The sequence below is a fragment of the Ctenopharyngodon idella genome, chromosome 1 (assembly GCF_019924925.1).
Source record: "Ctenopharyngodon idella isolate HZGC_01 chromosome 1, HZGC01, whole genome shotgun sequence".
NCBI lineage: Eukaryota > Metazoa > Chordata > Actinopteri > Cypriniformes > Xenocyprididae > Ctenopharyngodon > Ctenopharyngodon idella.
In genome coordinates this window covers 22,165,952-22,183,633 of record NC_067220.1, presented here as the reverse complement: position 1 = coordinate 22,183,633, position 17,682 = coordinate 22,165,952, and the positions used below count along the sequence as shown (strand labels likewise).

General features: G+C 35.6%; 2 protein-coding genes across 2 annotated transcripts; one reads left to right on the top strand and one right to left on the bottom strand.

Moving 5' to 3' along the window:
* Positions 1–420: 420 nt before the first annotated feature.
* fgg (fibrinogen gamma chain) lies at positions 421–4,364 on the top strand. Its single transcript, XM_051890593.1, has 9 exons — positions 421–617; positions 714–770; positions 882–1,065; positions 1,746–1,830; positions 1,955–2,085; positions 2,180–2,313; positions 2,861–3,045; positions 3,503–3,780; positions 3,895–4,364. The coding sequence occupies exons 1-9, from the start codon at positions 558–560 to the stop codon at positions 4,074–4,076; spliced, it is 1,296 nt and encodes a 431-aa protein (XP_051746553.1). The 5' UTR covers positions 421–557; the 3' UTR covers positions 4,077–4,364.
* A 2,865-nt stretch (positions 4,365–7,229) lies between these two features.
* plrg1 (pleiotropic regulator 1) lies at positions 7,230–17,117 on the bottom strand. The gene is made up of 15 exons (XM_051890580.1): positions 16,962–17,117; positions 16,656–16,762; positions 15,260–15,396; positions 15,047–15,100; positions 14,815–14,908; positions 14,511–14,601; positions 14,283–14,381; positions 12,994–13,086; positions 11,583–11,732; positions 11,395–11,496; positions 11,202–11,304; positions 10,932–11,040; positions 8,920–9,059; positions 8,121–8,314; positions 7,230–7,871 (listed from the first exon to the last, which is right to left on the bottom strand). The coding sequence occupies exons 1-15, from the start codon at positions 16,968–16,970 to the stop codon at positions 7,812–7,814; spliced, it is 1,542 nt and encodes a 513-aa protein (XP_051746540.1). The 5' UTR covers positions 16,971–17,117; the 3' UTR covers positions 7,230–7,811.
* Positions 17,118–17,682: the final 565 nt, after the last annotated feature.

Here is a 17,682-nt window from a genome sequence, read left to right as displayed (position 1 = left end):
AAGCTAAATAAGCTTCAGTTCAGCTGAATGTTTCATTATCCTTTCATTAAACTATTTTAAGTATTAATAGTAATCTACTACTATATGACTCTGTCACCAATAATGATTATTTAATGGCTTTGCAATGTCAACATCATGAAAAAGTGTATAAATACATTTACCCTATGCATATTGGGCAAGGCTTAAAAACCAGCATTCACTTTTTTACAATATACAACCACCAAAATGTTCTTGACCTGAACAAGATTGAAGACCCCTGATCGATATAACGTTCAGGTACCAGTAATGAAACCCTTAAAAATTGTCTCAATTGTATCTGCTCATTTATGTACATTAGCATGTATTCAGAATTAAGATGAACACGTTGACCAATATCTGCAACATTTACGATTAGTTCTGAGTCAGACGGTGAGTAAGAGAAGGATTGTGTTAGCTTTTATTTGTATAGTGGACTGTTATCTTCATCTCTGAGGAGGACCTTGATCGGATAAATATCCTGCAGCAGTCAACAGTCCCTCACAATCTCAAGGGTACACCACACAGATTGCAGGTCCAACATGGCCTCGTTCATGCATGTGGTTTCTTCCATCCTGCTGCTCTCCACATTAACATCAGCGGTGAGCGGCACTGAATTTTTTATTGTTATTGTTGTAATAGCAAATATGTTATAATGCTTTTTACTAATTGTCTTTTCTCCTTTTTTTCACCTTAAGCAAATGAGAGGGGACTATTCACCGTCGCAAGATATATGTAACCCAAACGATGGGTTTGTAAGTACAGATTGTCTGCTCTGGATTGTTTTAAGTAATAACCTTGCATCTAAAATGCTTTATTGTAACAGTCAATGGTTTAACAGTCACTCTCCGTCCTCACTTCCTCAGGGGATATACTGCCCTACCACATGTGGAGTTGCTGATTACCTACAGAGGTACCAGCCTGAAATGGACAGACAGCTGAATGAAATGGAACAGGATTTGCAGGAGATCGCCAACCTTACCAGAGGAGCACAGGACAAAGTGGTCTACCTGAGAGACTCAGAAACACAAGCACAAAAACAAGCACCAGGTAGCACAATTCTTCATTAAATATGGATTGAAAAAAATGCAAAAAAAAAAAAATGTGTACAGAGGTTACAGTTGTCTTGGGTGAGCTTTTTAGATTTTTAGATGTTGCTCCTGGATTAATGCATGTTTCTGTTATTTGAAATAATAGATAAGAACCCTGAATGTCATGAAAATTGTCATGTGGTGTAAGCGTCAAGTAATAACATATTTTTCTTACACCTTGAATACATGCGTTTGTATTTTATTATTTTTAAAAAGTAAATATAATGGGTTATTTATTTATTTATTTATAGACATATTTTTTAAAAATCTAATAAAAAATATGAACACAATCTTTAAGTTGGGCCACATGAATTGGTCACACAACAGGACTTTTTTTGTTAAATTAAAAAGTGAAACAATTTGTTAAAAGCATTAATCAGACAATTATAGAATAATTAAAAATTGTTCTCTGCAGTAATTTTGTTAATGGGGCTTTTATTTTTTCTTCATTATAATATCAGGACAGTTGGACCACCATGACATTTTTGACATTACTCCTGTCAAAATATATAAAAATTAATTTTAATACAGAAATTAAAACATTCTTATCATTGAATAATTAGTGTATGTATGAATTGCATTTTTTAAAGTACATTTTAAACTTGATTTTCATGAGGATAAACACAATCCTTTTGTCAGATACATACATCAAAAAATCTTCAAGCATGCTGGATGATATACTGCGATTTGAGAAGAGCATTCTCGCTCAGGAAGATCAAATATAGTGAGCAATTTTTCTTCTTTTTTATACCACTTTTCTTGATTATAGTCCTGATAGTTTATTAAATGTCATTACTTAAATCAATAGTCTTATTAAATGTATTTGTTTATTAATCTCCCCTCCCCAGTCAACTGCAGTCAATCCTACAGGCTAACGAGAAACGAATAACTGATTTAAAGCAGATGTCTCTCCAGCTGGACCAGTTGTGCAAAGAGCCCTGCAAAGACACTGTGGAGATTCAGACATTCACAGGCAAAGGTAAAATCAGCAGATATAAACATAGTAATGACAAAAGGGTAAATTTACTTTACATAAGATTAGAGAGCTGAATACATGCATACTTTTCCCCTAGATTGTCAGGACATTGCAAACAAAGGTGGTAAGGTCAGTGGGCTCTACTATGTAAAACCAGCCAGGGCTCCTGAGGCGTTCCTGGTCTACTGTGAGATAGACAGCTTTGGACGTGGATGGACTGTACTTCAGAGGGTATGTAACACAACAGACAATGCACAGTAACACAATTCCCTGTAGGGAAATTTATTAAAACTGTTACATTTTTAGCAAATCTCAAAATTAATTTTTCACATTATACATTATAATGTGATGCTTAAATTTACTTGTAGCATTTTAAATTATTGATTAATTTAGTTTTTAATCATTATTGTATAGGTAGGCCAGAATTTTGATATCGGTGCATTCCTAAGATAAAAGAAACCTTCTATGCTGGATGAATCCCACTACAGTTGCAAGTAGGACCAGTTACATTTGGTGCCGTGACCCAGATGAGAGTGAGGTTTAGGGGGGTGAGTGTAAGCTAGAGTCCAGCTAGTAAAAGTTGTTCAGATAAACTTCACTCCCCTGGCCTGAAGAGGTGCACAAAAGACTGACTTTAGATCCTGAGATCTTTAGCGTCCTTTTTACCACACCCACCTCCCATGACAATGGCTCAAATCCCACTCAATGTAGTGTGAGTAGGACCAGTTACAAATGCGTACAACTTTATTGATCAATCAAAATTAATTGTGTTTTTCAGAGACGGGATGGCAGCGTTGACTTCAACAAACAGTGGATTCAGTATAAGGAAGGCTTTGGGTACCTCTCACCAGATGACAGAACAGAGTTCTGGCTAGGAAATGAGAAGATACATCTGCTGTCGGTTCAGTCCAGCGTGCCTTATGTGCTAAGGATAGAGATGGTCGATTGGGACGGCAACAAAAAGTAATTAACCATAGGAAACCATTGGTTTTCTTACTCTTACTTAGGTTTGAATATCACAAGTGGAGCTCCACAATCACTTTATTTTTTCATTTATGCAGTTGGTAGATACTTTTTTCCAAATTGACTTACATTGCATTCAAGGTATACATTTTAGGAGTTCATGCATTCCCTGGGAATCAAACCCATGCTAGCACTAATAGCACTATGTTCTATGGTTTATGTTACAAGAATGCATTTGGTGTCAAACCTAAGCAAGACTTATCCATGAATTCAAAATGCAAGAGTTTTCCTTATCTGCAGTTGTCAAACAGGACTTTGCTCTGCTACCAAAATTGATTTTTGCAAAGTAAAATTTCATGACCTCTTCAGTTAGATCAAACATGCTGCTGAACATTAGGGTGCATAGCAATCAATAAGTTGAGTGTTTGTCACAAATTTGTCTTGTAAAACTTCTCAGGTATGCCGACTACGCCACTTTCAAACTTGGACCAGAAATTGATGCCTACCGCTTGACGTACGCTTATTTCTTTGGTGGAGATGCTGGTGATGCCTTTGATGGTTATGACTTTGGCGACGATCCCAGTGACAAATTCTACACATCTCACAATGGCATGCAGTTCAGTACACCTGACAAAGACAACGACAAGTTCGTGGAACACTGTGCCTTGCAGGAAGGGTCCGGCTGGTGGATGAACCGCTGCCATGCTGCTCATCTCAATGGAAAATACTATCAAGGTAACCCTTACTCCCTTCCCTCTTCATAGGAGATGGTCTGCCTTCAAAAATCCATCAATATTATACATGTAGGAATCTCTTTGCTTTGCTGATGTAAGGTTTCTGTGTTCACAGGTGGCAAGTACACAGAGAAGGACACACAGCATGGATATGACAACGGTATCATCTGGGCCACGTGGCACAGTCGCTGGTATTCTCTGAAGGAGACCACCATGAAGATCATTCCCATCAACAGAATCGCTACTGGAGGGCAGGAAAGCGGTGCCAAGCAATTTGGAGGCCTGGGAGACATTTAAAGACCTTACCAAAGCTCTCCCCATTGTTCTGAGCTTTCATTTTATTTTTGTGTAACAATTGTTGAAATACATGGAAATGACATTGGCCAGGCATTTTCAAGTTAGGGTAAACATGTCTATTGGTGTCTGATATTTTCTATTATTCAAAAATTAGGTCTGCAAAAGCTTCATACACAAGTCATGTTGGTCATGTTTTTAAATTTGAACAACTCATTTAAAATGTAATGGCCTAATGCATCGCATGTGTCAATGAATTAATAAAAAAATCTCGGTCTTTTGTAAATGAAATGTATTCTGTAGTCCTCTTTACTTAAATAATGTGATCACTGACAATGTAGGTACACAAATAGATACATAGAACCTTCATAACAACAACAAAAAAAAGGGTAACACTTTATTTTAAAGAGTCCTTGTTACACAGGTTACATGTAATTACTATTGCAATAACAATCAGTTATGCATAATTACAAGCAACTAACACTAAACCGAACCCTTAAACTAATTAATATTACTCAGAACTTATTTTTGTAAATACACTGTAATGAGTAGTCATCAAAAAGGGTAAAAAAGCCGAAAATGTATTATTTCTTCTGTTTACCATTTTCTTTGCCTGTTACAAACATCGGTGTCTGTTATATCAGGTTTTGTGTAGGTGTTGTGGACCACATGGTCAGTAAGTCAATATTGCCCCAGTACTGTGATAGAACACTGCCATGGGGTGAACAGGCTGTACTCCACGCTCCCTGATGTAAAAGGATTTCAACATCCCTGCTGTGGAGCATCAATCAATAAATACTGAGTCAGCTATTTCGACACAGGAAACAACTGCCTTCTTGTCTACATTGTACTTTCCCCCATGTATTTCGTTATTAATATAGAGTATTTAGATTATAAGTGGTTGTGAATTTTTCAGATCAGGCATACCTTATGTAACACTCAGTTTTGAAAAATGAAAATGTGTGGACAGTTTATTGCCATCAAGTTCATAGCAATGACTTGGTAACACTTTACAATAAGGTTCATTAGTTAAACATTAGTTAATGTATTAACTAACATGAACTAACCATGAGCAATACATTTGTTTGTATTTACTAATCTTCGCTAATGTTAGTTAATGAAAATACAGTTGTTCATTGTTTGTTAGTTCACAGTGCATTAACTAATGTTAACAAGATTTTAATAATGTATTAGTACATGTTGAAATTAACAAAGATTAATAAATGCTGTATAAGTGCAGTTCATTATTAGTTCATGTTAACTAATGAACCTTATTGTAAAGTGTTACCAATGACTTTTTGTACAGTATCTCACCTGTCTGTAAAGATGTACCTGTAGTTTGTGTCAGAAATATGACTGTATTGGGAACCTGTTCACATATAAACATTCGTCAACTCACACATCAGTTGTGGTAAACGGAAGCTCAAGCTTGTTTGCTTGACACGTGTGAGAACCAATGAGGTTTATTCTCTTGTGTTACACAGCACGTTTGAGCGGAAGAGGTTTGTTCTCACGTGAAGCAGGTTCGGTTGAGCTTTTGTTTGTTTGCTGATCAATGTTTATATGTGAATAAAAGCCTTTTCATCATCATTGCATTTCATCATCAATCTTTTCATCATATAAAGCAATCAAGTCTCTTCAGAAAATTTGGACTTAACCAATCAATTCATATGGATTAGTTTTACGATCTCTTTATAAACTTTTTGAAGCGTCAAAGTGGAAGTTGCATAGCTGTCTACAGAAAGCACTCAGACTTCATCCAAAAGATCTTCATTTGTGTTCCCAAGAGGAAGAAAACTCTCACGGGTTTGGAACGACATGAGGTTGAGTAATTAACAGAATTTTCATTTCTGTTAATGTTTTGCTTATAATAGGGGTAAACTGTCAGGACAAGGGGTAAGTTTAATCATTGAGTAATATGTGAATGATTTTGTTTATTTAAAATTTTACCTGGCACTTATGAAATTTCATTTGACATGCAAGAAAGTTTGTTAGCTTAAAAACTTACTTTATCATGTATATCCGTCAATTTCTTTTTTCTTTTTTTTTCTTTTTTTTTTTGACAAGAAAAAGGAAGGACAATGTAGATCTTGACCTTTCATCACTGTGAACAAACTGAAAGCAACTAACTGAACTCCAAAATCAAGATCAGGGGAAATATTTTTGAGCTAAGATTGACTCTTCCATCTAGCCATTTTGCAAATTGCTTGTCCTATACAGCATCTCAAATGCATCATCTCGGCAAGGAAACAACCTGAATGGATGGCCTAGAGCAGTGTTTCCTAACCCCATTCATGGAGGCGCACCAACACTACACGGGTGCTTCTCAATCGGAAGGGTGCGTCCTAGTAAGACTGCATATCGTAAAAGGATGTCTCAATTTAAAGGATCCTTTGAAAACAGCCTTCATTCGCATTTCACGTCCTTAATTCGGCCTGTTTTGAAGGATGCATCATTCTTCACGATTTTCAATCACTCACAATCCTTTGCACAAATTCCGCTTCACAAAAAAAGAACTAGCAAAAAATGAATCGGCACTGAGCTTGTCAAATTTCACTACGTAATGCAAGAAAAAAAAAAATGCTTTTGGAGATAAATTATTTTAATAGTATTTTCATGTTGTGACTGCAGGGGTGGAAACATTTATGATGTAGCCATGCGCACTTACTAGACCGTATCATTCTAGCATTTAATGCTGAGGTAGACTCTAGCCTACAAGCCTCCAAAGAACTGGACACAGCCTCACTAGGATGCAGCCTTCTATTTGACAATCACCCTACTTTTTCCAGCTCTTTCTAATCAAACAGACCTGATTAAACTCATCAGCTAGTTAGTAGAGACTCCAAAACCAGAAATATGTGGGTCAGAAAAGGGAGCCTCCAGGAACTGGGTTGGAAAACACTGGCTTAGTGATGGACTACACTTTTCCAGAAATAAAATTTTAAGAATGAAAAAGTGAAAAGTAAAAACTTTTCAATTAACATATTGCTTTTCACAGGAATAATTGCAGAAACTGCAAAAGCTGATATGCACAGTAGAAAAAACACAAAAATTATTCTACTTTCATGAATGAGGGCAGTAGAGGTTCAACTTTTTGTTCTTGAAATTATGCCTTTCATGAAATGATGATCAGTTCAATATGATGAAAACCATGGGTTTTAAACTTGACAGTTCTTTATTTTACAAAATGTTATGTCAGGAAATACAACAGGTTTTTCCAGACATGACAGATCCATGGTATAGACAGGTTTGTTTGTTTTTTTTTTCCTCGCTGTAAATTGACTAGAAATGTCAAATTATGAATGTCAAAAAATGTACAGCAAGTATATATGTAAATTACATTTGTATTGTTTGACTCTGGTTGAGATCAGCAACAGTGCTCAGATCCAAAATAGAACATTCACCCTTATAATTATTCTGCAGGATTTCTTGCAGTTCAGAATTAATAATTGGCAGGCCCTGTCACACAGACCTGCAAATGATGTTTGGAGTAGACAGGGGGGGAAAACAAATCCTCCCTCATGTATCCAACTGCAATGTTCATATTGTTATTTAAATAGGTAGAGCAAAGCATAATGTCTCATCTGATCTCAAGTCTCCGGACTTCCCTTAAATTGTGGATGTGCTGTTTGTTTATGCCTTAAGCAGACATTGTCATAGAAATCAGCCAGCTAAAATGTAACAAAATGAAAGGATTGAAATATAGAAAAATTAAATACAAAAAAAAAAAAAAAAAAACTAAAATCTTTTTCTCTTCAGAATCTCAGGTTTCCAATTAACTGGGTGGGATTCTTCAGTCTGAAAGAAGAAAAAAATAATATCCATCAATGAAAATTTATTTATGAATGAGGCTTAACTTGAAAAATTGCAAAATCACATTAAGGCAATTCTCTTCAATCTAGAATAAGTGTTTGGAGAACTCTCAGATTTTAAATTCACTTTAAACTTTTTCCATAATAAACATTTAACAGTCAATGCATCTATTTTATTATTTGTATTAATTATTAATAGTTTTTAACAAGTATTACTAGTGAACAGGAAACTTACAGCTGTGTCGTCCTCTTTGTAGACTTTAATGGTTTTATCAGCCTCTGCTGTTATAAGCCGACTCTCAGACTGATCAAACACACATGCAAAAATCCCTGACTCGCTGTCCAGAGAACCAGGCTGCACCGCTGCATGAATCCTCTGGAAGTTGTAGCCAGTCCTCCAGTCCCACATGTGAATAGTTCCATTATCAGCTAAAAAAAACAATAGAAAGGATAGTCAGGGCAAGATTCAACAATTGAGGGGATTCAAGGAAATACAGAAAGACTTCTTTTAAGTCCACTTTTTATGCCTTTCCCTTGCTAACGTCCGCCCTTTTCGTTCACTCGGATGTCCGTCAATGCTTACAGTGCACTAGTGCCCACTATTGGCAGAACCCTTGCAATGGGTTTAAATGAAAAACTCTAATCACTTGGAATCTGCTATAGTGGAGGCTGGGGTTTGACAACACTGGGTGTGACATCACAATAATGTTGCATTGTGGTCTATGGATCTGCCTGAAGTATACATATGAGTAGACTTGCTCCCTCAGTCAAAATCGAGGGGTCAAGGGTCAGTCCAAATCTTCCCTCTTCCACTTGATGAAGCTGAACACACTTCAAAATGGCAGTGGGGATTCCCCTGAGGGGAAGTGATTATGGAAATTTGCAAGTGAATGTCTAAAAGTGGAGTTAAATGCAGCCCAGGCAAGACAAAAGGGAAACATATATAGAAGATAAAATTCAATATTGTTTATATACAGCTTAATACATTTTTAGCATGACTAGCATAAAAACGTAAGTGTGAAGGAGTATATCACCTCCAGACACCAGAACACCATCTGAATTGACGGCCAGTGTGTTGATAATGGCGTTGTGTCCTGAAAGATTTTGGATGAAGTTCCCATCAGGAAATTTCCACTGCTTAATGTTATCTGGAGAGCCAGAGGCAAAGGTGTACCTGTTAAAGAGAGGATATGATTTAAAAATCTGTGATATGGAAATCACAAAGTGAATTTATAATAAAAAAAAAAAAATAAAAAAAAAAGTAAAGGTCAGAATATCACCAAAATAAAAGTTCTGTTTAACCGGATGCATTATAAATAGATAAATACAATTATATATAATTTTCTATTCGGTTGCATGAACAACTCTCAAGCTCGCTCCGTCCCTGGATCACAGATGAGTGACACGCAAACAAGCTGCTGTGGAGTTCAGTTGTGCAATCGCCACGTGAAATCAGAACACACAAACACATGAAAATGAGTGCTGTACCTGCCGGCGACGAGGAGATTGTGAATAAAAAAGGACATATCAGCTTGTCAGTGTGGCAGTTTCATGGTTTCCTTACGTCTTATAGTTGATCTACTTCAAAGTTCGTCTTGAGAGAGCAGTTGTCATGTCGATATTAACAGCTACACTGTGTTTTCAATCACACAGTATCTTTTTTCTGTGCTACAAATATTCAAATTATCACAGAAGTACTGAGATAAAAGTTTATAGTTCAGATAAAACACTAATGTCTATGTTATCGATCAAAATAGAGCAAATCAGCTTCTGAAAGAAACTTGAACGCGCTGAAAATGACGCATTTATCGATTACATTGTATCACCACCAGGTAGCGACAAGTGACTGTTAAAAAAAAATGTATTTGACGTTGAATCTTCATTCAACAGATTCTTTCAAATACACTGATTCATCTAGTAATGAAACAAGAGAATTTATGAGCAAATCATTGAATCACACATCCAAACAGATTTTTAAAAAATAATGAATTCAAATACATTTAAAAATTTAAAATAGACTGCAGCAATTAATAATTTGTCAGAACCTCTAGTAAATTACGTTATTTCGTTCAGAATTGTGATCTTGGTTTGAAACGAACAAAAAAGTTTCTCAATTTATCCAGAATTGTGCAGCTCTAAGGTTCTTTAACACTTATTTATTTAATCTTCATATAAAATATAAACAAGATTTGTTTACATTTTATTTTGCTTTATTTTAAAAATTATTTGTTTGCCTTAATTAAAAATGCATTGGTTAATTCAAACATTTTCTACTAAAATTATCGATACCGATTAATATGAAACATTATATTGTGATAATTTTTTTAGCTGTATCGCCCAGCCCTAACACATATATACACAAATATTATGTAGTAAAATGTACTGTTCATTCTAAATAAATAGATTTTTTTTTTTTTTTATATATATTTAATTACTGAAAGCTGTATTATATGTAGTGTTATACTAATGAGAACTTTTGCACTTAATGTCAGCACAGCTGTGATTTGGACTAAGCCACTGTTATTAAAACATTTTAGATGAAAAAACTAAAAATTAAAAATGTTGGCTTAAGTAACTGAGATAAGTTTTCAACCTAAAAAAAATAAAGCCATATATAAACAAAGAAAATAAAGACAAAATTTACATAAAACTACTAAAACTAAAATTACAGTTGAAAATTGATTTATACAGTGAAACTGCTGTAAAGCACTTTTGCAAAATTATGCTGTGAAGCTCTGAATTAAAGCCCTTGATCTGATAAATGGAATGTTGCATTGAACATACATACATATTATTTATTTAATTTATTTATTGATTGATTGATTGTTAAAAATGTATTTATGATGAATAAATTAAATCAAACTACAAAACAATCCAGCAAAAAACTGGAATGGAAATACAGAATGTGGGATAAACTAAAAATAATTTGAGAAAAATAAGGTGGATTTCATAAGGCCTTAATTTATGACTTCATTCTATTTACAGGTTTACTATATTCATATTAGTTTATCATGTTTCTTAAAGAATGAGTTTTTGTTCAACATACTGCCTGGGATGGAGCACCAAAGCTCTGACAGACTTCTTGTGGTTAGTCAGTGTGGCTCTTGTCTTGCCGGCGATCAGATCCCAGAGTCTAATGGTGGTGTCATGACTTCCTGAAGATGGAATATAAAGCTCATGAAACATGATAATACATAACCTAGAACAAAATGAACCTAGAACATAACCTAGAAAAATACATGGCATTTCCTTGAAAAATGAACCAGCAGCAGAAGTCTATTCAGAAGGCAGTGTCAAAACTACAATGTATGCATACCTGTAATCACCTGTGGCTCGGCACTTTGACATTTGACTGTAGCCACTGTGTTGGTGTGTCCAGAAAGGGTGTGGACATTTGCCTTGGTCCTGATGTCCCAAACCTACCACACACAGACAACATACATTACTACTTTTGCACAACAGTTTCATGATCAGTTATCAGTACACACACACAAAAAAAAGTGTCATACTCTTGCTGTGGCATCTCGACTGCAGGTCACCAGTACGTCAATTGTAGGATGGAGGTCAAGATCGTAGACTGCACTCAGATGACCGTGATAGTGCCTTATAACCTATGGACAACACAAAACTCAATGTATCTATATCTTAAGTAATGCTTACACTGAATGCACATTGTATTTGTATTAAAAGTTTGTACCTTGTTATACTCTAGATCCCAGCATTTAACCTGTTTGTCCTCCCCGCAGGAGAACAGGTAAGGGCTGCGCGTGCTGACGGCCACACCTCTCACTGTGCTGATGTGACCCGTCAGAGACAACTTCAGTCTACCGCTGGCAAGATCCCAGATCTGGAAATACAGAACAAAAGATTAACACCATTTAATGATACACAATTTTCTATACAAGTTAACTTTTCTCGCCAACATTTTTTTTTCTCCAGTCAGCGCCAGCATTTTTGATCATTTGCACAAAACTTTCATGGCCAATAGAATATTTTGTTGTATGAATATCTAGACATACTACAAAATATCAAAATAAAGAACAGAGCCTCTGCTTTTAAACAAACAAAAATGTACTCTAGCTTCATATCTTTTTTTAATCAACACTTGTATGTGGGTAAGTTTCATGAAAAAGCAACAATTTGAACAAAAAGCTGAGAAAACTGCATTTCTGTCAAAGACTTTGTTCGAGTTGGATTCAGAATGATGATCAAAACATAGATCAAGTTCATAAACACCCACAAAGCTTACACAGTCATACACCTCTTTGTGGGTTCGACATTTCATTCGGTGATGTCAGGCAGTTTTGATTTGTATGCTTTTGAATTTTTGATGATCACATTATGATGATCACAATCTTCTATCGCTTGTTTTGGACCCAGGGATGCTGTACTATTTCTGAAGATTCTTAATAGCACCCACCCATTGTATAACATTGAAATCATGGATTGCCGGAAAATCTCATCAATGGCAGGGAAAGAGTTAATTATCTGAAGTAGGGCTGCATGATGTGGGGAAAAAAAAAAAAAAAAAAAAAAAAAATCTAATAGTCACAAGGAAATGAGTCACAATAAGCAAATTAGTCTTATTTTCACATTATCTATTTTAAAAAAAACCTTCAAAATGATGTATGATTTGTTAGAATCAGACAAAAAAAAAAAAAAAAAAAAAAAAATGACTGAGCTACACCTGTTTGAAGTCAGCAAAGTCAAGTTTGAGAAAAATCTAGTTAAAGTTTACCAAACTTGTGCTGATGGGAAGCACCAGTCGTCGAGAAACCAGCAGCAAAAAAAAAAAAAAGGCAATTTTTCAGGCATTATTAAAACAGAAGAAAGATTTAGGAAGGCACACCTCTCTGAAAACGCACAAATAAAGATAAATTTAGATGTTTAATTATTATCTGGAGCATTGGAATCACTAGACAAGGACTTAATGAACTCATTAGCCTGTGCGCATTCTGACTTATTTTGCCAGTACAGGTAACACACACACACACACACTCTTATTTATTTATTTATAAAATCACATCTTTTGTGATGTGATAAATCACCATAACATTGGTTTTATTCAGATTAATCATGCAGCCCTAATCTGAAGTCACATAGATCACCTTTATGGTTCTGTCTGCTGATCCAGTCACAAACCACTGGTTTCCAGGCTCCACTGCTATAGATCTGACCCAGCCAAGATGGCCACTGATGACCTGAGAGACAACCAGAAGAGAATATCATTACCAATGAGATATTGTAAACTTCCCTTTTGGGCCTCTGCAATAAAAAGGAAGCCACAAACATAACATGAGGCACTAGGGTTGGGCGATTTTTTCGATTAATTCGAATTTAATGTTTTGCCTCGATTTTATTATTTTTTAAAATCGAGAAATCGCGATTTTGAATAAAAATGTTAGCAAGCGTTACAATTAGACTTGTTGACAATACAGCAATGATAACCGTATTAGAAGAAAATGATCCGACCACATGATGGCGCCGGCGCGTGATTAAGCGCTCTCGTGTGACGCTCAATGAATGTAGAACACCACTAGTCTTAAGCGGCTGTTCATTCAGTAATGCGTTATTAAAATGAGACGCAGGCAGTGGAATGAGAAAAAAGGCAAAGTTATTAAACGTGAGTTGAATTGTTTTTTTGTTTTTTTTTTTTTTTTTTTTAACTTGACCGCCGTGTTTTTAGCATGATTTTGTTTCATGGGTGAGACGCTGCAAAAGATGCGAGACACAAGTGCAACACCTAAACATGTCCGCCAAACATAAAAACAATAGGACAAATAGCGCAATGGAATGCAAAAACCTGTAAACCTGTTTGATATTTCATGTTTGCATGATGGTGACAGGCTGAAAGCTGCTGTTTTCTGTTTTTACAAAGCATTTGCTGTTAATAGCCTATTACTGGTGTTATTTATTGCTATTACTTTTTGGCTAAGAAATATTTAACATTTTCCTATTTTATATTATTTCTGAGCATATAGGATGTGTTTAAGATAAGTTTGTACAACATCTGTCTTCATATTTCAGGTGTATTTCTGCAAAGATATTTAACAAATTGTTTTACATTTACACCATGTTGATCACTTCATGTGTGGTGCGCTTGGAATGGAATTTTTTTAAACCAGATTGTTAATAAAGAGAATGTTACTTAAATCATATTGTAGTTAAGTTAAGTTGACTAGTTAAACAGTTCAAAATTTAGATTTTTTTTTTTTTTTTTTTTTTTTTTTTTTTTTTTTTTTAAAATCGGTCAATCTTTCTGAAAAGATCGAGATTTTATTTTTTTTGCCATATCGCCCAGCCCTATGAGGCACAATGACAAAGTTTCTATACAAGTACTCAGGAGTGATATGAACAAACATGCTGATTAACTTCTGGAGGAAGACAAAGCACTTACTCTGTACAGTTTCCATGGTGGATGCCACTGAGGTTTGGGCATGGTAGGAGCCTTTCTTGGCACCAGTGCAGAAGTCTTTGTGCCTCCTTCCATGAGAGACTGCAAGAGGAAAAAGGAAAAACTGATGCTTCATCTTTGAAACTATTTAATACAAATGAACGAAGTACATAAAATTACAAAAACTTTTAAATGAAAACTGAAAATATAAAAATAAAAGGTGGTGCTCACCAGTGCGTGTTGTGGGGGTTGTGATCTCTCTGCACCTCCTGCATGTCTGTGGATATCTGCCACACTGGCTGCAGTTCGACTGGCTTCCTGCCTACAATGCAAAGAATAAAATGTCCCAAAAACCTAATTTACACTTGAAATTGTCTTAAAATAATCCAATCACAAGTGAACAAAAATTAACCAAAACTCAGCAGAAATTACTTCCTACTTGTCATACAGACATGAAAAATATATCTATACAAACCTTGAAGTGCCTACTTTTAAGAGGAAATGAGATTTTAAGTATTGGTGTTTAGCTTAGTACCTAGCTTGAGAAGGAGGAAGAGCCAGAGCCATGGAGTGAACACCTGCTTCACTGGGCATCTTCAGCATCTGTGTGTCTGCAGTGAGGGCCACTCCTGAAAACATTGGGGGGGGTAAAAAAAAAAAAATTGATTAGGCCTCGGAAGCAAATAAGGATCTGTGCAAATGACTTAAATGTTCAGCATCTAGGTTCTCAGGCTTAAAGAAAAGGACTTGAAAAATCTCAGTCTTACCTGGAGCAGATGGGTATGGATGAGTTCCTGTCACCAAGTAATCTGGACTAGTATCTGCATAAAAGTAAAACAATTACAGTAAACTGAAGAATCAATGTTGCTGATTTCACTAACAAAGCTTTTGAAAGGTTTAATCAGTAAAAACATTAATATAACAAAATAGGCTCCAAGACTTCGGTGTGTAGAAAATCAAGGCCAAAAAGAAAGACGTACCAGGCAGTGGGTATCCCGGCTGGCCATATGGGTCAGAGCCGTGGAGTGGCCCTTTGTCTCTGCCCTCTTTCAGCACAGGCATGTGTAAGACAGGTCCGTACTCTGCCCTCATCTTCACTGCCATCTTCATCTTAAAGCTAAAAGACATTTAATGTACAAGTAGTATTAACTAGTACTGGTTTCCACCACATAATTAAAAAATAAAAATAATTAATAACAACATGTAATTGCGACTTTCAATATCACAATTTATTTTTACTAGTTTACATCTCATAATTCTTTTCTGAATTGCGAGTTTATAACTTTATAACTCAATTTACAACTCAATTGCGAGTGAATATTTTGAAATGTAACCTTTTTTTCAAATTTTTCTTTTTTTCCCAAGGAAAAGTCAGAATTGTGAGATAATGTCACAATTACCTTTATTCTTTTATTATGTGGCAGAAACAAGCTCCAATAATAAACAGCTTGTGAAATGTTAGTGTAAAACATCAGTCTTTCAGTTCCTAGGAAGTTATACTATAATACCTGGGCTTAAAAAAAAAAAAAAAAAGAGCCATTGAAAAATAGAGTTGCGACAATCCCATAGACTTCCACAGGAACTGTAAAATGCAGAGGCAACGCGTGTCATGGTGAAACCGATAGTTCCAACACTGAATAGTTACCCCCACTAGGTAATAGAACCCGACTGAGTTCAGTGTCTTCCAAGCACATCCCTATCAATAGTGGTATTTTTATGTAGCCAGCTTTAGTTGTTTATCGTTAGTTAACAGCTAGTTCGATTCTTATTGCAGTTATATAACGTGAGCAACACTTAACTAGCTACCATAACCAGATGTCAGTTGGCTTACATTAACATCAAATTATTTAATTAATTGTGAAACCAGGGGAATATTTTCCAAATAAGATTTATATATTTATTTTACACAGTATAAATTGTGTTTTGACTCTTTATACATAATTTATAGCTGCCTTTTAAATTTTATGATGGGGTCCCTCGCCTTAAAATTATCATATATGGGGGACGGGGTCCATGGTATAAGATTGAAAATCCCAATCCCTTTTCCCTCCAAAATGAAACAGAAAAAATGATTAATTCTGCCCCTCTAATACTCACAAGAAAATGCTACTATAAATGTAGTCAACGTAGTAATCAGTATATTTACAGAAAATTGCTACATATATTTATACTCGCTGCTGCTGTTATCTGTCCAGCTGGCTTAAACCAATTCAACGCGGATTTGTTTGGAACTATTGAGAGCAACATGAACCACGCTACAGCGAGATTAAAGGTTGCCCCGACTCTTTTTTCAACGGCTCTGGTTAGATCGTATCACCACCGTTCCAGATTCCCGTTCTTCGGTAATAAAACAGAGCAACAGGACTGTGTATTTACCTCTGTTCGTCCAGCGCTATTGGTTTGGCATGATCCGACACAAACATATCATGAGTCCTTTTCAAAGAGCGAAACACTAGCGTGTGGACCGAGTGTTTCTGCACCTCCTATAGGAATAAAAACAGAGAATATCCATATCAGATCATCGGATCAATCAGACAGAAATGCATTATTATAAGACTTGTATATCCAAATGACCACACATGTGCAGAAATACAGCACGCCGCTTTCATTCACAAATACGAAACTATGCTGCTAGACCATCAATCTGAAACACTCGCCCATAAAACAAATTCACTGCTTTACCTCAGTCATGTTTACGGGTTCCCTAAAACACGATGCTCAAACTTAAATAAAAAACTTCACCACACACCAAACAATCACAACCTGAACCGGACGTAAAAAACACTACTTCCGGCCGCGACAAACCATCTTCCGGTAGAGCGTTACGTCAAAATATCACAAAAGTCCCTTAATAATTTGGAGCTAAATAATCTGGATTTATAAGAAATGTACACATTTATACAGTAACATGGCCATAGTTAGTTTTTCTAATTTGATTTCGTACAAACTTTTATGTTTTATATTTTACATTTACAAATATAAATTATATAAAAAATTATATTCTAACATATTTTCATATTTCATAGTTTTAAATAATTTCAAACTTTAAAAGTACACTGCAACAATATCCGGTTTTCATGTATTTATTAATTTATGTATGAATGGCTATTTATTTATTTATACTGGCTAAACAAGTTTAGACAGACCATTTGAAGCATAATGTATAGGCTTAATCAGGGGTGTCCAAAACTCGGTCCTTGAGGGCTGCTGTCCTGCAGAGTTTAGCTCCAGCTTGCCTCAACACACCTGCCTGGAATTTTCTTTATGCTTAGTAAGACCTTGATTAGCTGGTTCATGTGTGTTTGAGCTAAACTCTGCAGGACATGGCCCTCTAGGAGCAGGATTGGACACCCATGGGTTAAGTCAACCGGCTGGAGGGGAGAAAAAAACACGAAAACTGCAC